The sequence below is a fragment of the Chrysemys picta genome, chromosome 2 (assembly GCF_011386835.1).
Source record: "Chrysemys picta bellii isolate R12L10 chromosome 2, ASM1138683v2, whole genome shotgun sequence".
Classification (NCBI taxonomy): domain Eukaryota; kingdom Metazoa; phylum Chordata; order Testudines; family Emydidae; genus Chrysemys; species Chrysemys picta.
In genome coordinates this window covers 36298729-36322357 of record NC_088792.1, presented here as the reverse complement: position 1 = coordinate 36322357, position 23629 = coordinate 36298729, and the positions used below count along the sequence as shown (strand labels likewise).

At 42.1% G+C, this 23629-nt stretch overlaps 1 protein-coding gene across 2 annotated transcripts in view; it reads left to right on the top strand.

Moving 5' to 3' along the window:
- GPR158 (G protein-coupled receptor 158) overlaps window positions 1-23629 on the top strand; it is a 323156-nt gene that overhangs the window by 159341 nt on the left and 140186 nt on the right. For both annotated transcript variants that reach the window (XM_005302808.5, XM_065586867.1), the window contains exon 4: window positions 602-819. In XM_005302808.5, coding sequence (XP_005302865.2) covers window positions 602-819 — 218 coding nt within the window. The remainder of the gene's footprint in view (window positions 1-601; window positions 820-23629) is intronic.

The following is a 23629-nucleotide window of genomic DNA, read 5'->3' as shown; positions in this document are numbered from 1 at the left end:
AGACTTCCTGCTCTCATGGTTTGTGTTTGTAAATGAAAATTAGGTAAAGTATCCAAGAATGAGTTACACTTTGGGTAAGGAACTGAGTAATCATCCAATAGTGTGCTGAACAATTGTTAATTAAATAGGGTTTTATCTAATTTGAAGGTAATTAACTCTATAGATAACATCTTTATGGAATTAAGGAACAATAAAAAATCAGATCAGAGTCTGTACTCTGAGTGTTAAGTAGCTAGCAGGGTCTGGTCTTCATGTCTCAGTAAGTATAATATTTCTTTTCCCCACGCTCCAGGCCTCTGATGTGATAAATTTTGTCATTCACCAGTTGCCTTCACAGAACTAACTTTACAATCTGAGCCTATTTTAAGAATAATGGGAAAACATTTGGCATGTGAGGTTGCTCTCCTCTGATTTCTAAACTGGACTGCATTTCCCAGGTGAAGCGACCTGAACAATCCCTGCTAGCTGTGCTGTAAATTAGTGAGAGAGAAAAATGGGGAGTGGAAGAGAGGTCAACAGATAAGTGTTTTGCTCCTGTATGTGTGGACTGCCTGTGCCATGGAATTAAAGATGGTTTACTTCCCCCATTTGATACTTTCAGGAAAAGATACAGATAATCACTTCTCTGGAGGCAAGATGTCTGAGGAAGTCTACACCTGCCTACCCTGCAGGGAAGGATGTTCTTACTGTACAGATGATACTCCCTGCTATGCACAGGAGGACAAGTATTTACGGCTTGCTATCATCTCATTCCAAACACTCTGTATGCTGTTGGACTTCATAAGCATGCTGGTAGTCTACCATTTTCGTAAGGCAAAGGTAATCATAGGCATGTTTTCTTTTAACCTTCATGCTTGTTATGTGTTGCAAACACATTTGTTTTAAATGAAATGCTCCCAATTTGAATGATTAACTTCCTAACCAAGCAACTCTGATCTATTTTACATAGGCCAAGATTTTCAGGCATGTCCAAATCCGTTTTTATGTGCCTGAATAAGTGGCCTGATTTTCAGAATTGCTGTGTACCCAACTGATTTCAGTGAGAACTGTTGGATACTCAGCAGTTTTGAAAATCAGGCCATTTATTTAGGCACTTTAATATGGATTTAGGCACCTAACATGAGGCACCTATGTTTGAAAATCTCAGCCTAAATGTATTTGAATCCTGTTAGGAAGGACAGATGTTTTAAATCTGCAGACAGCCCACATGGTTGATGATTACTTGAAATAAATGTGTCCAAAATGCTGATAGTTAATGAAAGTTTTAATTGGGTACCTTTGGGTAAAGTTTTGGTTTAAAAAAAATGGGAACATGTCCCAGCAATTTATAGCCTGTCTCTGGCATTCCTACAGTTTTAGGGTTACCCTATTTAACAAAGAAAAAAAGAGGACCCTCCACAGGGCCCTGACCCCGCCCATTTCCCACCCTCAGCCCCGCCCCAACTCCGCCCCTTCCCCCACCCAACCCCGCCCTAACCCCGCCCCTCCTCCCTCCCACTCCCAGCCACGCGAAAAGGGCTGCCCGAGCGCTACCGGCTTCATGGTTTGCCAGGCAGCCCCCAGACCCTGCGCCCCCGGCCGGCGCTTCCCCAGCACAGCTGGAGCCCGGGAGGGGAAGCGCCCAGCCGGGGGCGCAGGGTCTGGAGGCTGCCCGGCAAACCGTGAAGCTGGTAGTGCTTGGGCTTCGGGCAGCCCCTGTGCCTCCGGACCCTCCACCCCCGGCCGGGCACTTCCCCTCCCAGGCTCCAGTGGCGCAGGGTCTGGAGGTATGGGGGCTGCCCAAAGCCCATAGCGCTCGGCTCTTAAACAGAGCCGAAGAGTCAGGGGAGGAGCAGAGCCGCCGCGGCCGGAGGCTCTGCTCCTCCCCTGACTCTTCGGCTCTGTTTAAGAGCCGAGCTACCCGAGCGCTACCGGCTTCGGGCAGCCCCCATGCCTCCAGACCCTGTGCCGCCGGAACCCGGGAGGGGAAGTGCCCGGCTGGGGTCCGGAGGCAAGGGGGCTGCCTGAAGCCCATAGCACTCGGGCAGCTCGGCTCTTAAACAGAGCCGAAGAGTCAGGGGAGGAACAGAGCCGCCGCGGGAGGGGAAGTGCCCGGCCGGCATTTTCCCGGACATGTTCGGCTTTTTGGCAATTCCCCCCGAACGGGGGTTTGATTGCCGAAAAGCCAGACATGTCCGGGAAAAACCGGACGTATGGTAACCCTATACAGTTTCATTTTATATGCTGCCCTGATAAACTTGCCACGTTCACCTTATTGCAAACATTTCCGCATATAATATTCCTGTTAGTTTTACTATTGTTTTGTTCACAGCACTCTCTTGAAAACTTCCAGTTTACTCAAAAATGAATAGAAGCTTGCACATATTTACTAGCTAGTTTGGGAAGATCTACATGTGCATACAGCATACCACATTATTGAAATTAATAGCTTCAGCCACTGTCCATAAATAGATTTGCATTTGGCTTTCCTGAACAGTGATTGCCCAGTCTACTGAATCTGACAGTTACAGAGGTAGGAAAGTGTGTGTCACGTTCTTCAAGACAGCTACTTCAGTATCCTGGCAGGAAATCTCAGAATGAGCTGTAAAACTTTTTTCTCTTTCTTCTGTCTCTGACAGAGTCTTTTCTGAAATTTTACTTTTTTACTGAACTGTTACTGAAATTGTTTAGATTGATTCAGACAACAGACTTGATTGGATATATAAAGTTTCTCTTAATGAAAAAAGTCTGTTGAAAGCAATATTAGTTGCCTAATATTAATTTAGCAGAATAACTCCATTCCAATTCTATGAGGTTTTACCCCTGATGGTAATTTTATAGTCTTCTAATGGTTGTGTTAAATAGATAATATCATTAAGAGAAACATTCCTTGTGAATTTAAATCAGATTCCAAGCCTGGAGTGGAGCAAACAAAATAGTTTGCTTCCCATTCAGTTAACAGTGTGCTTTGACATTTTTTTCCTCCTTTCATTGAAACCTATATTAAGTTTTATAAGCCTAATAAAGAGGAGGATGTGGAAGTTTTTAACTCTTTCACATAAACAATACTGACCAGGGTGTGTGTGTGTGTGTGTGTAGATACTATTGTAAAACAAATAATAAATACATCTACTTTATTACATATATTATAGACTTTTTGGGGAGGAATGGGAACCTCCCACTTTCACTACCATTGGTAGTAGTGAAGCTGCAGCCATGGTAGCGTAGTAAGTGATTGGCATTTTCTCAAAAAGTCAAATGTATACACAAGATCCCAGATAGGACCTGAATTTTTAATATTGAAAAACTCAACCAGCATCTCCTGTCCTTTCCACTTCTAAAATTCCTGTCCAGCTTTCTTTATACATCATAAGGAAGCAGAAAAGGGCACAAGCCCAGTTTTTCCAGATTTGTAGGCTATATTTAAGGCCTGAATAAAGAGTGTTTCAGAAGTAAGACATGGGACAAAATAGACATTTTTCCCAGACAGAGAGTTGTCTTTGAACATTCCATTTCATTAAATTAGATGAAGACAGATTCAGTTATAGTTTTACTGGCTTAAGAAATGTTGATTTTGCTCTAAATAAACTTCTTACAAAGGAAAAAAATCTAAAAAGCAGCAATGAATTGGTGAACAATCTTTTTCCTTTTTGAGCAGTGTTTTCAATGAGTAGAAATTGAAAAATTATGTCCCACTGCTTGTCCCATCAGTCAGCTGAATTTTCTCTTGGATTCCTTTTGTGTCCTTTATCTTGTTGGTACAGCATGAATTTTTTGGAGGGGGAATCTGGTGTAATTAACATGAAATGAGGAGCTCTATGACCGGGCAAACATACTGAGAACAATGATAATTTGCATAAGAAAGCTGTCTGTTACATTGGATAATGACAGAAAATTGGAATGAAAGAATGGAGCTGGTAACTGGCCAGGTATTTTCTGTCAAGAGGAAAAGTCATAAAAATGAAATAAAAGCTATTGGAAAGTTTAAAATATCTAGACGCTGAGAAAAAATGTATTTAAAAGCAAACAGAACAATCTTTATTATATTTGAAGATGTGTGCCTTGTTATGGTTGAGATATAAAACTGCTCCAATCCATTGAGATGGATCAGTGTGGGAAGGAGAGCAGCTGTGATTCACAAAGGTGTGAATACAAAGGCAGATATTTTAGAAAAAATAATTTGTTCATGTAAAGTTTTAAGGGACTATGTACTGCCACAATTAAAAAATACGGATTCAGAAACCTTTAAAGTTGCACAATTAGGTACTCAGAAGTCAAGAAATGCCAGCTAAGGCCCCAGTCCTGCAAAAACTTATGCATGTATTTAATTTTATGCACTATGGCCCTGATTCACCAAACTATCCATATTTAGCATGTCTTTAGGTGCTTTGTTGGAGTTCCATTTACTTTATTGGGAATTGGGGCTTATGAGTAGTTCCACAGAAACCAGCTTAGCTTATTCTTCTGTTATATTTTGTTTTCATTCTTCTCTATACTGCCAAGTTCTGACTGGAAGTGGAAGTGCCTGGCTATCATGACAGAGGCTGTTTGTGTAGTATTTGCATCCCCGTTCAGAGAGATGATGGGTATACAGTATATAAGTTAGGAACTAAGATCACCAGGAGGAAGTTAGTTTTAATTCCAAAGTACTACGGTGAACTTTTATAGCAACCATCACATTAAAAGTATTTTTAAACAATTGTCACTTAACAATAAAATGAAGTGTTAAAAATTTCCAAAATTAATCATACTGTAAAATAGCAGTCTCATAACCCTGCAGCCAGGTGTTGTTAGCAGTGATAAAGGCCTGGTGCATTTCTGTCTGAGTCCTTTTTAAACTAACTAAAATGATTGGCTTGACCCCTCACCTAAAACCCTTATCCACTCCCAGGTTTAGGAACGGATAGTTTAAATCCTCTTTTCTCCTGTTGCAGGTGTTTCTTCCCCACTGACAAGCATTCAGGAATCCCTGGGAATATGAAACCACAAATACCTTTTATTGGGGGGGGAGGGAGAAACAAGATAAACTTCTATTTACATGAAAAATGAAATGAGCAAGACACAAACAACTTATGAGGGATGTGGCTGACTCCACATTCTCAGTAATTAATTGCCAGCTTGTCGGTGGCCCAGAACTGTTATTCACAACACAATCCTCACCTACGCCAAACCTTGCTTACTCATTAATCCAGCTAGACTCTGTGGTGGTCAAGTAGGCACCAGGAGGTGGTTCTCCTGAGCTTGTCCACTGCCATCCAGTGAAGTCTGCACCACCAGGTCCAGCTCCAATCTGTGGCTGCCAGGTTTGATTCTACAAAGTCAGCTTCTCCAGGTGTGCTAGTGCTAGATCCTGGTCCAGTGAAATCAGTCCACCAGCTCTGCTATTGCCAAGTCTGCTTCCATGAAGTCAGCTTGGCTGTGGCCTGGCCCTGCCTGTGAAGTCAGTTCCATCTGCTCAGCTGCCACCAGATCATGTCCTGTATGTTTTACAGAGTTAATTTTAGTATCGCCAGGCCCAGTCCCATGAAGTCAGTCCCATTGCTGACTGTTCTGGTACAATGAATCAGCTCCATACAGTTATCATAATCCCTGGACAGGAAACCCAAACAAAACAAGACCCCAAGACAGATCCTCAGCTGGTGTCAACTGTCATAGCTCTGTCAGTGGAGCTACGACAATTTATGCCAGCTGAGGATCTGTCCCCTTAGAGTTTTTATTTTTTGTTGAATTTGGGCTCGTTACAAAATCAGAGTCAACTACCTATCAGCTCAGGTTGACCCATTTTCCCCAGGCTATACCTCTAATAATTTCTTCCTGTTACAAATACATTTATATGCACCATTTAATATCATTTCCAACATCAGAATATAAATGACCCTCAAACAATATAACAGAGAACATGCACAGAACTGCACTGAGATGGAATTATAATATACAAGTTAAGCTTGCCAGAGCTATCCATTCCCCTTTCTCCTATATTAGAAACACAGAGCTTCTTGTCCCCTTTAACAGCTCTGGGGTTCACAGTAGCAATGATTGCACTGGAAGAATTATTAGTTTCCCCAAAGTAAGATAATCCGAGGCCATTGATGTTCCACACCTTTAAAGGGATAGGACTGCTAGGATATTGATTAATATCTAAATATAATGAATTTCCTAACTCACTGACTCCTTATTTGCTAGTGTAATCCAGAGAACAGGGCGGGGCCTGGGTCTCCTTATCTACCCCCACCTTCCCCACACACACAGACTGGGGTAAAGACAACTGAGATCCCTGATTAGGGATGGGGACAATAACAGGAATACTGGAATTTGCCTTTGTGTTTTTGCTTTAACTTTACTTCTGCCCTGTTGAAGACAGAAGGGGAGGAACCTGCAAAGGGGCAACATCAGAAAGGGGGTTAGAGGAGGCCCAGAGATGAAAGTCAAACTCCTGGGACTATAGACCGGAGCTCCACTAAAGGGGCTGGTAGAACTTTGGGTGGGGGCCAGACTCCTTTCAGCCCAGGGAGGGGAAAGACTCAAGTAATCCAGCTGGAGGACTGGAGTTACAGACAAAGACTGTTGGATATAGGTTCCATCCTGGAATCAACTAAGGGAAACAGAGGCAGGGACAATGGTGGTTCTGTGGTGGACTGCTGGGGGTCCTACAGGACTGAGGTCCAGCTTTACATGCAGATTCTGCTGGTGTGTGTGTGTGTCTAGACACCAAATTCTGACATTTCAGTTGAGGTGGAAGCTTGGAAGAAGGGAAGAGCTTTTGCATAGATGGAACAGCTGCCTTTGCATGCTGCACTGATGGTATACATTAGACAATTCCTAAATTGTATATTGATTCTGTGCAGGGCTAGTTTACTTTGCATAAATGTTCTTCAGTACTGAATTATGAGCATGAACCAAGATTCATAGTGTACATTAGAAGAATTACATTGTAGTGTAGGTGGATATCTTTAAAAACACTGAGCTTGTTGTCTACAGAACAGGGTAGGCAGGATGGGCAGGGGTGGTGTCCCTGGGCTTTGTTTGCCAGAAGCTGAGAATGGGCGACAGGGGATGGATCACTTGATGATTACCTGACATTGACCACTGTCGGAAGACAGGATACTGGGCTAGATGGGCCTTTGGTTTGACCCAGTATGGCCGTTCTTTTAGTCAATTACCCATTTCCTTTGTTTCTAAATGGAGCTCACAACTGTGTCCTTTCCTCATTTTCTGTATAGTCACAATATGCCTTTAGATAGGCTCTTTTTAAGCTCTCATATAAGTAATTGCAAGATGCCCTATTAAAAAGATGTGCGTGGACTTAAAATGCCTATATTTGCTGATGGAAGTTAGAGCTGCAGTAATAGCTGAAGTTCCAAAAGAAAATACTTTCACAGGCATGACTGCAACAATGTGAATATCCTATATTTACTGGATATAGTGTCATTCACTCTTCAAAGCACAGTGTTTACAGGATATATATGAATGTTCTAGGGGAATCTAGTGTTCAGAATTTAATCAGGAAAACAAACCCAGCTTTAGTATAGACAATGTAGTTGCCATGATGAACTAGGACAGTGGTTCTCAACCAGGGGTAAATGTATCCCTGGGTGTAAGCAGAGGTCTTGCAGGGGGTACTCAACTCCTCTAGATCAGTTTTTCTCAACCTGAGGGTTGTGACTCCCAAGGGGGGGCTCCAAGGTTTAGGGAGGTTGCAAGTGCAGGGCTGGTGTTAGGGTTGGCAAGCAGGGCAATTGCCTGGGGCCCCATGCCACAGGGGGGCCTGCTAAGCTAAGTTACATGGTTCAGCCCTGGGCAGTGGGGCTTGGGCTTCAGCCCTGCCACCCAGGACTTGGGCGTCAGACAGGGTTCACAAGTGAAAAACAGGCTTAAGTATCATACAAGTACAATATTTATATTCCAGTTGATTTATTTCATAATTATATGGTAAAAATGAGAAAGTAAGCAATTTTTCAGTAATAGTGTGTGGTGACACTTTTGTATTTTTATGTCTGATTTTGTAAGCAAGTAGTTTTAAAGTGAGATCAAACTTGGGATACGCAAGACAAATCAGACTCCTGAAAGGGATACAGTCATCTGGAAAGGTTGAGAATCATTGGTCTAGGATATGAAAGAAATAAGGGTCAAGATAAAAAATATGTAAATTGGCTCAAGTTCAGTCATGTGAGAGAGATGAGAGGTGAGAAGATCAGAGCACGTGGCGGCACTACTAAGATGCATGACCTTACTTTCTGTAGAGGGCATCTGTCCTCTGTTTGACAAGGTGGTCCAAAATCTTTGGGTCCTGATGCACTCTTAACTTTTTCATGGGTGTCTAAATACCATTAATAGCAAGAAATTCTGGTTTTAAACCCTTTGGCTGCCCAGAAGGCTGCATTCTTCTCCTCTTAGATGCTGACCTAGCTGCTTAGTTTTCATCACCTCAGGGCTGGATTACTGCAACACACTATATCTTGTCCTCACGCTGTCTTGACATCTAGAAACTACAGATGGTTCAATATATAGCATCCTGTCTTCTAAGTGGTATGAACCAATGAGAATACATAATGCAATACTCCACACTCTGCATTGCAAATCCAAACCAATCCCAGGTCCTGGCCTTTTTGTTCAAAGCTCTTCTCCATGGCAACATTGTTTGGTAAGAGTGCTACTGTTTATCAATCCCAAATTCAGATTTAAAGGGGCTGGTAATGGGGCATTTTCAGTGGAGGGGCCTTGGCTGTGAAATTCATTAATACCAGAGATTAAGCTGTGCCCTAGCCTTATAAACTTCAGTTCATGTGTATATATAATTGTATTATAGCCTTATTTAGATATTTTAATAAATGGCTTGAATAAAGATAGTAAGGAATTTTCTCCTGATATTCAAGGTGAATTTCTTAACAATGAGATCTATTACATTGTGGAACAATTTTCTAGAAACAATTGCGGAAGCATCAGCTTTTCTGAAATGTAAAACTAGACTGGGTGAACTACTAGAATTTATAGTAGCTTGTTCTTTTCAATCTTAGTTCCTATCTGTCTTATATCTGAGCCCTTGTAGGGAATAGAACTGTACCAGATAGGCTACAACACCTTAATAAGTCTTTCCCTTTGATTCTTTGATGTAAAACTGAGTGGATTCAGGATAACTTCACTTAACTGAATTTCCATTTGGATTTGTGAATGAACACCTATGGATTTGCTAGAAGGTGACTTTCTGTAGTATCAGCAAAATAGCAGCAATATGATATATTTATTATGCTCTCATTGCCAGTATCTGTGCACCTTTCCTATTAATCATTAGCAATAGCAAAGTCCTTAGTGGACGTCACGGAGTCTCTGGCACTTCTCCCATTACAGGGTCAGATCTCTGTTGAGGTAGGGCTTGCGGTTTTTTGTGGGGAGAGTGGATGGGAATAAAAGGACTGTTGGAATTTTGAGTGTCGCTTATGGTGAAAACGCTCTCTCAAAGATTCATGTTTGCAACATTTCCTGAAGATGGTCAGACTCTGGATTCACCTGGTCTCTCTGGGCGATTGTTCCATAGCTGGATGACCTCAGCCAGCTCTCACACAATTCATTGTGGGCTTTATTATCTGCATTGCCTCAGAGAAACACAGCAGTCATGGGGGTTCATAGATCAAAATTTAGTCTTTGATGTAGCTGGGGCTTGTTGTATGATGTGAACAAAGATGTATCAGTGTCTGCATATCCATATAGTGTCTGCACAATGAGAGAGGAGAAGACACATTTTTTTAAAAGAGAAAATGTTTGTGAATCTTTCTTCCATTTTCCAGCCTGTCTGATTTGTAAAGTGCTTTAGTTTAGAATACTTGGGGATTAAAGTTGCCATATAAATATAATACATTGGATTCAGTGCATGCTTTCTCTTTCTGCTGACGTTCACTGATAAATTTGGAAGCTTTCTAAAGCATAAGTGAAAGATGGAAAAAAGACCCATGGAATGTCTGGAGAAAACTCTTCTGGCAGAATGCAGGGAAATGGCTGAATTGCTTCACCTCAGTTCATTCCTCTTTTTTTATTACTTTCCATGCATAGGGATGAACTTCCGCACACATTTAAGTGTTTTCCTGAATCAGGGCCTTAGAACATGGCTAACCTAACTAATGCTTGCAGACTGAAATGTGACACTATGTTGGACAAATTAGTTTGCTGGTAATCAATTATACGTATATATATGCGTTATATTTAATGTTTTGTTGTTTTTTCCTTCTGTTATATGTTCTGATTTGTGTCATATCTGGTAGCTTGTTCTGCCTGCCTGAGAAGATGACATGCCTTAACATCAGGGGGCAGATGGCTTCTTGGGACGGACTTGATTATGTGTTCCAGGAGGTCCCTTGAAGTATAGGGTTGGTTAACTTACAAACTTTTAACAGTGATACTTATGAGCTGTCATATTGAATCTTCTGCAGCTGCAACTGATGACCTTTTTCCTTTTCTTATTTTTTTATTAAAAAGAGAGGAGACATTCTGGTGACTTTGGCCACAGGGAGAGCATTTTCACTAGCAGAGTTCTTCACCTATAGATACAGTGTTTCAGGTTTCGGTATTGCAGGTGTGGTGTATCTGGTATAGAACAGAATTTCTGCTTTAAAATGTAAACCAGCTTATCTTCATAATATACCATGACAAATTTAATTACTCGTATAACAGAAAGGATCAAGGGGCAGGTGAATTTAAAAAGAAAACGTTTGGGGATTTCTTGGTCTTCTGACATCTTGTGCATGTTCTCTGTTAATGAGATTGATCTATTATTGATGGCTGCTTGCCCTTTGTTTTCTCCTAATTTTTTAAAAGTAGAAAGTAGATGCAAGACATATTCTGTTTGAGTACAGTAATAGGTTAGCTAGTTGTAGAGAGAAACTAAATTGTTGTCAAAATATTTATTTTTAAAGCAGAAATGAAAGATATACAAGGGGTATATTTATTGAGTTCAGAAATACACCTCTACCCTGATATAACGCTGTCCTCGGGAGCCAAAAAAATCTTACCGCGTTATAGGTGAAACCGCATTATATCGAACTTGCTTTGATCCGCTGGAGTGTGCAGCCCCGCCCCCCCCCCCAGCACTGCTTTACCGCGTTATATCCGAATTCGTGTTATATTGGGTCGCGGGGTAGAGGTGTACTGCAAAAACTTCCAAATGCCAGTGATTCCTAACAAATTTGCCTGTATAACTTAGATATCTGCACATAATTGTGTATAACCAACTCTAAAAATCTGGCTTTTGATTTAATTTGAATTTACTATATTTTCATATCTCAATCTGTTTGAAAAATACTTTAAAATAGGACAGTAAACACTTAAAGTAGTGAATGATTTTGTAAAAGACTGACTTGAGTAGTAGTCAATAATAAGTTTCATTTGTACAGTTTTTTTCATCCTAAAAGATCCCAAATGGAGCATTTAACAATCTATAAAAAAAAAACGGAATGCCAACATTACAACACTACTGTATACATGTAATTTAGTCTGTATGTGAATGAGTTTGTTGTGTGCAGTTGTAAGCCAAACAAAAACAAACAAACAAACAAAAACCCTAGTAAGTCCTTGGAATGTATTAACAGGATATTCTCTTTCTCTGGGTAACTGTCTTAGTTTATCTCCAAATTAATTACAAAGGAAATAATCGAAAAAAATAATACATATAAGCAATGAATTTACTTATTTCACTCCTTCCATGAGAGATCATCTCAACAGTTTAATTAATTATAGTGGACTTTGGATAAGGCTGGCAGTAAATGGAAAGACTCTCATTGATTTCAATGTAGAGCTGATTGGTGTATTTTTGACAAAATCTTTTTTCGATTGAAACAGAAATGTTGAGAAAGAAGGGGTACTATTTTTCTATAGTCCAGTGGAGTTAGGGTACCAATTTGGGATGCAGGGTAAGTCTCTGCCCTGCCTAACTTGGAATAGGGACTTGAACTTGGGGCTCCCATATCCCAGGCTGGTACCCTAACCACTGGCCTATAGAACTTGTGGTCTCCCCATTTCACAAAAAGGTTTCAAAAGGTGTCATTTTCCTTCCACGTTAGAATGAAAACAAGTGTTGAAACCTCATAACTGTTTTGCGAAAAGAAAATGTTGTTTTTCAGCCAGCCCTACTTCAATGGGCTTTGATTCAGGCCCTATAGGACTCTCTCTGGCTGGGAGGGGGGAATGTCAGTATTTATATATACTGATTCCATTAGACCTTGTCAAATGCTAGGAATATAAATATAACTGACACAAAGGGCTGCTGGTTTCTAGGCTGTCCTTCTCTCCTGGAGTCACAGGCGAGGCTGGCTGGGAACTAGCAAGTCTCAGCCATTTCTCTAACTACAAAAGGCGTAAGAGAAGATTCAGCCCAGTCTGCTCATTGAATTCTAGCTTGAAGGTCATACAGCAAGGGTCAGTGAAATACTCCCTACTTGTTTAAACTCTGTCCTCACTACATTGACTTTTTTCTATTTTTTGTGGGAAATTTTGAAATGAAATGAAGTTTTTAAATAGTAGCCCTTCCTCTCACATTTTTTACTTTTTCAAATAAAAAACCACAAACATTTCCAGTGCGGAAAAAGAGGGTGAGGGGCAGCAAAGGGGGAAAATACCACACACGCTGAAAATCCAAATACCAAAAATTGAAAACCAAACCAAACCATGCAGTGCAAAACAAAAATTGTTTAATTTCAAAATTTCCTATTGAAAATTTTTACTTGCAGCTAACTCTCATTTTGGCAGGATTTTTTTTTTTTAGTCAACCAGATCTCTCTACTTTAGACCAATTACTTTCCCTCAATGATAGAGACTTCCTTCCCTTCTGTCATCTGACCATAGTAAGGAATCACACAAGGGTCAATTTCTCCTAACGTTGAACAAAAACCTTTGTTCACTAATCTCTCCTCTGCTTATTGCTGTTAGGTTACTGACAGCCTCCCATTGGAAAAAGAAAAATAGTCCATCTTTAGAGGAATGGTTCGAAAATATATGGGAGGTGGTTGTTATAGAGACTTAGATATTTGGTCACTATTTATTCAGTGCTCAAAACTATATTTGCCTGCCAAAAAATAAACAAATCTAAACATCACAACTGTCCATTTTTTTAAATAACATTTGATAGACATTCCTAATTTGTTAAATGTATGTAATCAGAGAATTCACTTAATTTAATAGAATCACTAGAAATGACATGTCATGGGTACGGTAAAGATGCTCAGTCTGTAACATGGTAAATAGAGAGATCCAAAGATTATATTATTCTATAATGTTTTTTCTAAACAAAAGCTCATTGTTGTAAAGATTGTTGTGTTGTTTCTGATATTTACATGTCTAGGACTTGTGAACTTGTTAAAACTTCCTAAATAAAGACATAGTTTAAAAAAATTATAATCCAGGCTGGGGGAGGGAGAATGGATGGGGAAGTGGAATTTATTCAGATAAGAGTTTTATTCCTAAAACTCCTTCTCTCTCTCTGCTTCACTGCAGAGCTTCTGTCTGCCTGGAACTGCTGCTAATGTACCTTCCACTCTGGCTTTCTGCTACTTTTAATGAATCGGAACACATTAGCGTTGCCAACTTTCTAATTGCATAAAACCAAACACCCTTGCCCCATCCCTTCCTCGAGGTCTGGCCCCTGCCCCACCCCTTATGAGGCCCCGTCCCCCACTCACTCCAACCCCCCTCCTTTCGTCGCTTGCTCTCATCCACTCTCACTGTCACTGGGCTGGGACTCCAGCTGGGCGTGTGGGCTCTGGGGTGGGGCCAGAAATGAGGGGTTCAGGGTGTGGGAGGGGGTGAGGGCTCTGGGAGAGGGTGCAGGGTCTGGGGTTGGGCTGGGGAGGAGGGGTTTGGGGTGTAAGAGGGGGCTCTGGGCTGGAGTCAAGGGGTATGGAGTGTGGGAGGGGGCTCAGGGCTGGGGCAGGGGTGCAGGAGGGTGTGTGGGCTCCGGAAGGGACTTTGGGTGTGGGAGGGGGCTCAGGGCTGGAGCAGGGTATTGGGTACCAGAGGGGGTGCAGAGTGCAGGCTCCAGGAGGGAGTTTGGGTGCGGGATGGGGCTCAGTGCTGGGGCAGGAGGTTGGCGTGTGGGAGGGGATATGGAGTGTGGGCTCTGGGAGGGAGTTAGGGTGCTGGAGCGGGTTCCAACCTGGGGCAGGGGTTTAGGATGTGAGAGGGGGATTGGGGTGTGGGCTCCGGCCGGGGGGCGCTTACTGCAGGTGGCTCCCAGTCAGCGGCACAGTGGGGCTAAGGCAGGCTCTCTGCCTGCCCTGGCTCTGCGCGGCTCCCGGAAGCGACCGGCATGTCTGGCCCCTAGGCAGAGGCACGGCCCAGCGGCGCTGCACGGTACATGCTGCCCGCACCCACAGGCGCCGCCCCCGCTGCTCCCATTAGCCATGGTTCCTGGCCAATGGGAGCTGTAGAGCTGGTGCTTGAGGCGGGGGCAGCATGCGGAGCTTCCCTGGCTCCCTCTGCACCCACATGCTGGCCACTTTGGGGAACCGCGCGGAGCCAGGGCAGGCAATGAGCTTGCCTTAGCCCCGCTACTGCACTGACTGGACTTCTAACGGCTCAGTCAGTGGTGCTGACCAGAGCTGCCAGGGTCCCTTTTCAAGCAGGCATTCTGGTGGAAACCAGATGCCTGGCAATCCTAGAACACATATCCTTGCACCCACAACACAAGTGGAAACCTACCAAACCTGGAGCAGGGTGGTACTAATCCAAGAACAAATCCCATTGTATATTCCAAAAGGCATGCAGACCCCATTACACATACAATCTTTAACAAATGTCTATTTTTTCAGACAATTTGTTGTTTATGTGGGTAGTAGTTATCTTCCCAGTGCCTTCCAACTGAGTAATTTATGTTGCACTTGTGCCCAGTGAGATCTGCTGTAGCTTTGTTTTATACCCAGGGTGAATTGCCTGGTCTCTATATTTTTCTTATTTTAGTCTCCCAGAGGATTGCTTTAAACAAGTCACCTCCATGATTCTGTTCTATGCATCCAACTCTGCTCTGTTGATATGCACTGAATTACATAGCATTACTTTTCAGTTTATGAAGTAGTAATGTGTTGTGTTCGTATTTTGGATCAGTGAGCAAATCTTCCTTGTTTTTTCTCTAATAGATTGTATCAGGCACATCCATCTTGTTAGCAGGCTACCTTTGCCAATGTAAATTGTCTTGCAACCAGTGTGCCGGTTCTTTCATTCCTTCTTAGGAATGGCAGACTTTCAAATGGCAGAGCTGCTCAGTGAAAGTGAGAAAAATCAAAGTATGTTATTCTTCCCCCCCGCTAGCTTTCCATGGTACCACGTTGCATATGGCTCATAGTGACATGTGGCCCTAGAGAATACAGCTTTGCTGGAGTATTGCCAAATGTCTGTCAGATCTAGTTGTTGAATCCAGTGATACAGAATGTGACAGCTCAGCTAGAGAATTATTCTAATTTTCTTCTTGTATTTTTTTCTTTTTCCTCCTCATTGCAAATACGTTGAAGCACAATTTTTGTGTGTGTGTGTGTATGTTTGGAAATTCAATGCTAATTATTGTGGTTGTATTTCGTTAACTCCTCGGGTCCACAGAGAATTGAAATGCGATATCTTTCAAGCTTGTTTTTTCCATCATTTTAGCTTTTTGTTTCATTTTATCTGATGCAGCTTAGCCATCTAAAAATTATTTTATTTCCCTTGTGGAAATAATTAAGTTTATTTATGGCTCTCCAGCAGTACCTGGGAGGCATGTGGGATTTTCCTTCTTTAATGTGATTTACTGCAGTTTTGAAAGCAAAGAGCTGATGTGGTCACCGCCTTCAGAGGTGTGGGGACAATGAGTGATTATTTATCCTAAGACCTAGTAACATTTCTAAATGCTATGAACAAATATTGAGCAATACCAAAATATGGAACAGTTAAACACAATTTGCAAACTAATATTTTTTTTGCTGCACTGAAATTCAGAATTAGTAGTACAGTAAAGTGCTTAATTAACTAAGGCCACAGTTAGTGGCAGAGGAGGCAAAAGATCAGACTGAAGACTACTGGGGAGAATGCTTGCAAAACACTTGCCTGCACTCTGTAGTAGTAGTGCAGTTTGCACTGTTCATTTCTAGTTTTCTTGGGCACTAAATTGACTCTCAGATGTTTTAAGGAGAAGATTTACAATAAAAAGAAGGTAAATTTCTAAAACCAAAGGTGGTTATTAAAGAGATCACTACTGAAACATCGAAGTAGCTTGGTTTGACACATGCTGCACTCAGGTGTAATTGAAAATGGTGACTGCAGAGAGAAAGGGAGAGAGATGTGGTTCCCTGGTCTCTGTCTGTCCTGCTCTGGCAGAAGCAAGAGCAGCAGGGAGCATGCTCTAACTTCTGACACTGCTGTAAGTTGCTTCATGGAGTTTATGCCTGTGATAAAGGAAGGGGGCGGAGGTAGCTCCCTTTTATGGACACCCAGCCAGCCAGTTAGCTATAAAATCCCTATTAGTAGCTGTTCTCTACTTGCTTTACCTGTAAAGGGTTAACAAGCCCACAGGTAAAAGAAAAGGAGTGGGCACCTGACCAAAAGAGCCAACGGGAGGGCTAGAACTTTTTTAAATTGGGGGGGAAAATCCCTTTGTCTGTGGTTGTTCTCCAGAGAGCAGAGATACAGAGCTGCAATGCTGTAAGCAGCTTTAGGCCAGGTATGATCATAAATCACCAGATCATACCTAGAACTACTTATCTGGAATTCCCAAATGCGTAAGTAGATCAGAAATGTTTAGAAAGATGCGATTAGGGTTATTTCTGTTTATTTCTTATGCCTAATGGACTCCTCTGTGCTAACCCCAGATGCTTTTGTTTGCTTGTAACCTTTAAGCTGAAACCCCAAGAAAGCTATATTGGGTGCTTAATTTTTGAAATTGCTCTTTTAAAATCTAGCAAAAGCCTAAGTTCCAGATGTATTTTCTTTCTTTTTTGTTTTAATAACATTTACCTTCTTTAAGAACAGGATTGAATTTTTGGTGTCCTAAGAGGTTTGTGCACGTTGTTTGATTAGCTGGTAGCAACAGCTAATTTGCTTTGTTTTCTTTCTCAGCTTTTTCCTGGGTGGGGGTGGAGAGGTGAAAGGGCTTGAGGGTACCCCACAGGGAGGAATTCTCAAGTGCTCCCTCCTGGATCCAAGGGGTTTTTTTTTGCATTTGGGTGGTGGTGGCATCTACCAATCCAAGGTCAGAAAAAAGCTGTAACCTCAGGAGTTTAGTATAAGCCTGGAGTGGCAAATATTAATTTTTAAAATCCTTGTGGGGCCCCCACCTTCTCCACTCCAAGTGCCAGAGTGGGGATTCAGCCTGGACAATGCCAATGGGGTGGGCAAGTGCAGGAGAAGCTTGACTCTACTATGCCCCCTTTCTGCCTCTGTACCGCCTCCTATATCCCCCCTCCTCTCCCTTACAATGGGGATGGGAATAGGGCAGCTGGTGTAGGAGGCAGCCATGCCAGAACTTAAGTGGCTGGAAAATCTGATTTTCTGCAGACCTAAACCTTATTTAGAACAGGAGTAGTGTATGCATAGGGAGCGGAAGCTCAGATTCAAAGTCTCTGGAGAAGAACACGCCTGTGTGTGGATCAGAGTTGCACAGTGAAACATACTCATCAGTGTAGTGCCATCAGTGATGCCTTAAGATGTATTAGACACCTTAATGAATCAACAAGTTGATGATTCAGGTGTTGAGGCTGAACATGGAGTCATAGGGAAGTTTTGTGCAAACTATATCCTAGAGGGACAGCTCAGTGACCATCATTTGTGACTTTGACACTTGCTTTCTTGGCTAAGGAAAGAGAATTGAGAGCCTATGCTAATGGAGATCAGCAACACTTCCTTTGAGGAGTAAAATCAACCTCCTACCCTACAGCATGCCATAATTTGCCCATCACTTGAAACAACTGACCTGTCCATCAACCACTTATTATCTAGCCTCTCATTCTGGAGTGGGCTAACTGAGAATTTTCCATCTCCACCAAGATACTGGCAATGTTCCTGACACCCTCCCAGTCAAACTGGGACATGTAACAAACAAGGCATTTGTGAAGCTTGCTATGGACAAGGGCCTTGGCCTCTCCACAGCAGCTAGTACAGTCGACTGTGTAATAGTGATGTCCTGCCTCAAAGATACGATGGATGGGGAAGAATTGGTAGGGGAAGCAGCAGTGGGTGGCAACCTGGGCAGCAGTGGCCATGAGATGGTCAAGTTCAGGATCCTGACAAAAGGAAGAAAGGAGAGCAGCAGAATACGGACCCTGGACTTCAGAAAAGCAGGCTTTGACGCCCTCAGGGAACTGATGGGCAGGATCCCCTGGGAGGCTAATATGAAGGGGAAAGGAGTCCAGGAGAGCTGGCTGTATTTTAAAGAAGCCTTATTGAGGGTGCAGGAACAAACCATCCCGATGTGCAGAAAGAATAGCAAATGTGGCAGGTGACCAGTTTGGCTTAACAGAGAAATTTTCGGTGAGCTTAAACACAAAAAGGAAGCTTACAAGAAGTGGAAACTTGGACAGATGACTAGGGAGGAGTATAAAAATATTGCTCAAGCATGCAGGGGTGTAATCAGGAAGGCCAAAGCACAATTGGAGTTGCAGCTAGCAAGGGATGTGAAGAGTAACAGGAAGGGTTTCTACAGGTATATTAGCAACAAGAAGGTGGTCAGGGAAAGTGTGGAACCCTCACTGAATGGGGGAGGCAACCTAGTGACAGATGATGTGGAAAAAGCTGAAGTACTCAATGCTTTTTTTTGACTCAGTCTTCACAGGCAAGGTCAGCTCCCAGGCTGCCGCACTGGCAGCACAGTTTGGGGAGGAGGTGAGCAGCCCTCAGCGGTGAAAGAACAGGTTAAGGACTATTTAAAAAAGCTGGACATGCACAAGTCCATGGAACCGTATATAATGCATCCGAGGGTGCTGAGGGAGTTGGTTGATGTGATTGCAGAGTCATTGACCATTATCTTTGAAAACTCGTGGTGATCGGGGGAGGTCCCGGACAATTGGAAAAAGGCAAATATAGTGCCCCTCATTAAAAAAGGGAAGAAGGAGAATCCGGAGAACTACAGACTGGTCAGCCTCACCTCTGTCCCTGGAAAAATCATGGAGCAGGTCCTTAAGGAATCCATTTTGAAGCACTTGGAGGAGAGGAAGATTATCAGGAATTTGTTCCCAGAGGATGATGTGAAGGCCAAAATTATAAGTGGGTTCAAAAAAGAATTTGATAAATTTATGGAGGATAGGTCTATCGATGGCTATTAGCCGATATGATCAGGGATGCAACCCCATGCTCTGGGTGTCCCTAAGCCTCTGACTGCCAGAAGCTGAGAGTGGATGATGGGATGGATCACTCAATAATTGCCCTGTTCTGTTCATTCCCTCTGAAGCACTTGTAGTGGTAACTTTCGGAAGACAAAATACTGGGCTAGATGGACTACTGGTCTGACCCAGCATGGCCATTCTTATGTTATAATTTCTGACACACCAGTTTTGGTTCACTGATTTCTGGTCCTGTATTTCTCTTGTTTATCAGATATGATCTCGACACAGTCCTGGAATTATGTCACCAGGCTTTTTTATTTGTAGTAATTTAATCATTCTGTCTTCTCTTTTGCATCTTTTCCCATCAAGATTTATTGTTGTAGGTTATTGTGACACTTCATGAGCTTTCACACACTTTCATAGTTGAGCTCACAATTAGGGTAAATTTAGGACCAAAATATAGGGTCAAATGTAAGGGTTCAAGTTATTTGAGCTGACAAGGCCAAGTTTCACAGAAAGCAACCTTTGCTCAGTTGAAATGTGATACAGCTCTATCATGCATAAGCTGTGAGTTTTCTATCGAGCCACATATCATGGGCATGGCTATACTTCCAGGTGGAGGTGTCATTCTCGGCTTGAGGAGATATACTTGCTCTAGAGCTGATCAAGCCAGCGTGCTAAAAATAGAATGCAGCTGTGGCAGTGTGAGCAGAGGGAGGGGCCAGGTGCCCCAAATATGTGCCCATCCACACTTTCTAGAGACTAAGACGTAACAAAACTATAGTGTTGGTTCAAGGGTAAGATTCTTACCACACTTCCTTCTAGCAAGATGGCTCACTACTCCTTGGGTCAGGATCTCCAACCCTCCCCAGCTCGAAGTGTAGACATATCCTATGAGCCATATAGTCTCCTAGACTGTAAGGTCAGAAGGCATCATCATGATCATCTAGCCTGACCTCTTGCACATTGCAGGCCACAGAACCTCACCTTCCTGAAATAGTCCCCTAACTCCTGGCTGAGTTACTGAAGTCCTCAAATCATGATTTAAAGACTTCAACTTACAGAGAATTCATCTTTTAAACTTGCAAGTGACCCATGCCCCACGCTGCAGAGGAAGGCAAAAAAACCCCAGGATCTTTGCCAATCTGATCTTGGGGGAAATTCCTTCCTGACCCCAAATATGGCAATCAGACCCTGAGCTTGTGGGCAAGACCCACCAGCCAGATACCTGGGAAAGAATTCTCTGTAGTAACTCAGAGCCGCCCCATCTAGTGTCCCATCACCAGCCCTTGGAGATATTTGCTGCTAGCAGGCACAGATTGGCTACATGCCATTGTAGCAGTCTCATCATAACATCCCCTCCATAAATGTATCAAGCTCAGTCTTGAAGCCATTTAGCTTTTTTGCCCCACTGCTCCCCTTGGAAAATTGTTCCAGAATTTTACTCCTCTGATGGTTAGAAACCTTTGTCTAATTTCAAGCCTAAACTTGTTGATGGCCAGTTTCTATCCATTTGTTCTTGTGTCCACATTGGTGCTTAACTTAAATAACGTATCTTCCTCGCTAGTATTTATCCCTCTGATGTATTTATAGAGAGCAATCATATCTCCCCTCAGCCTTCTTTGGGTTAGGCTAACCAAGCTATGCTCTTTGAGACTCCTCTCATAAGGTAGATTTTCCATTCCTCCAGTAGAACCTTATCCTTACCCTGTCCATTCTATGAATAAAATGTTCTACTTCAGACTAGACAGGTTTTAGTATACAATCATGTAATATGCAGTGTACATTACATTACACATTGTGTACATTACAGTGTACACAAATGCAACAGTGTACATTTGTCAGCGACACAGGACTAGAATAGGAACAAGAGAAAAGAGGTGTTGGGTAATATACTCCATCTCCCTTCCAGTGCAGAAGTGTTACTTGTATGTTTTCTATTCCTCTGTCCAGACAACTTTTAAATGTATCAAGCAATGGAGCTTTCACTACTTCCCAATGAAATGTATTATACTAACTACTAGATATCATTGTTAGAAAGTTTTTTGTAATAGCCAAAGTTTCTCCTCTTAATTTTATTTCATCACTCATAGTTACACCTTTTATTAAGCTCATTCCTTACCCCACTCCCTGTTGGCTACGCCCTTTAATTGTTTGTAGACTGCTGTATTTGTAATGTTTTTTCCTTGAAAGTCAGTCCCCTCAGATTGCTCCCTTTCTAATAATATATACAAACAAACAAATAAATAAAAGACTCCTCTCTCCTAGTGATGTGATGCCTTGCTCTAAAGTGACATTGGTCATTTTTGCTGTCGCAAGATTACAAACTCACTGTCACCCCTAAGACTTTTCCTGTATTATTGCTTTCCGTGTTTCTCTTCACACTGAATATCTCTTCTTTGGATTCCCCCCCCAAGCCGTATTAGCCTGCATTATCCAAGATGAATCTCATTGTGGTCTCTTCTTCCCACATTTCTAATCTCTTGGTCCATTTGTATTATTTATTCAACTACCTCGCAATTTAGAAACTTCTGTGAATTTCATTAATATGTTGTTTATTCCTTCATTAAAGAAGATATTTATTAAGGCTGCGGCACCTAACATGGATCCCAGCTCAGCCCTCTACTATTTATTATTTCACTTTGGAAACAAGCCTTCAACCAGTTTCCCATCCCAGGTGTCAGTTCATGGTTCAGTCTTATTTTGATTAATTTTATGAGTAAGAGTTCAAACACTAGTACGGGGGGCACTCTCTACTCAGATTGGAGTGCAAGTTACTCTATGAAACAACAACAAACATTTGATAAATGGTTTTCTGGTTGGGTGGTATTTTGTGACAAAAGGCTAATTGTGAGGAGGTGGAAAAATAGTTGTACCGCTGTTCTAAAGAATTTGTACATGGAGACATCTGAGATTGCTTCATAGGAGGGATGTAGTAATGAACCAGGTTTATTATGCATTTTCTTACTAGTTTATGTTGTTTCTCTGCATATTAATTTATAGTTCAGTATTTTAAAATATCTTTAATAAAATAATTTAAAAGAATGTGCTCATGGAAATAACAGTTTACTTTTTAACTAGTTTCAGTTTGCAGCTAAGTTTGAGAATAGAGCAACAGGTCTATTTGTGTACTGATTTTGGGGACTATTCATTCTTGAGTAGAAACAAACAGAAGAGGAGAGATTCTAATGGAGTCTGCTGTAACTTCCACTAGGGTACACACATTTATAGATTGGTAACAATAGATCTCAGCAATCAGATGGGAAAGGGGGCAAAGTGATCAAGGTGGTGATAGGCACATGACATCTCAGTTTATCTACATATATACTTTAAAGGGAACTTGTGACAGATATAACAATATTCAGCAATATCTTTGGGGGATCATACTATATTAAGTTTATGTATCACTGTAGGCCAGGGATTGTATTTAATTTCATAGGAGATCGGGACCACAGCCCTCCAAGAACTAAGAACAATCATGGGTGATTAGGCAAATTCACTCAGGTTGTAACACCTCCCAAGAGGTACTAGCGTCTAGACATATTTGCATATACTAGTTCAAACTAGCTTCTCTAGAAACCAGCAGACAAAGAAAGGACTTGTGAATAAATAGCCCGAGTATCCAACTCAGTATCTTCTTTCTGATCCAGCAAACAGACAGGATCTTCTGTCTAAGGGAAGCCCCAATCCTTCGTGGGAAGGGTTGGGAGAATTTGATCTATTCATGGGTGTGCTTGTTCTGAGCAAAGAGATGCTATGAACTTGCAACCACAGAAAATCCCCCGTGGGGTTTGAAGGACTGGTCATTTGCCAGACCGTTTGTTGGAGTTGGGGTGATCTCTGGCAAACTTATTAGCATGCATATAGGTTATTTTCTTGCTTTTAATGTTTTTTTTGTAATGCTTTCACCTTAAGAATAAATGTGCTTACTTAGAAAGAGCTGTGTGGTAACATAATGGGCAATTACACTGTTTCTAGCCTCAGAGGAGAAGGCAAAGCAGGCCTGCTTAGACAGAGAATTCACAGTGTAGTCAGGGAACTGAGCAGCCTGAAAATACCCTAGTCAGGAGGGAAAGAGATGCGGATCCCCAACCAAGAGAGGTGACTGCTGGGGAACCAGAAGCTTAAGAATGACTGTCCTTGCTGGACCATGGAGGGGGAATACAGGTGCAATTAGTTCTGTCACCATTCAGGGCATCTCCAAATACCCCTCTAATCAAGATTACTTTTAGTTTCTTTTTTAAAATAACTGTTTCCCTAGCCTCAGTCTGTTTCCAGGTCCCCAATAATTACACCCAATTGCTGATTAACATTTTTAAAAAAGCAACAGAGGGTCCTGTGGCACCTTTAAGACTAGCAGAAGTATTGGGAGCATAAGCTTTCGTGGG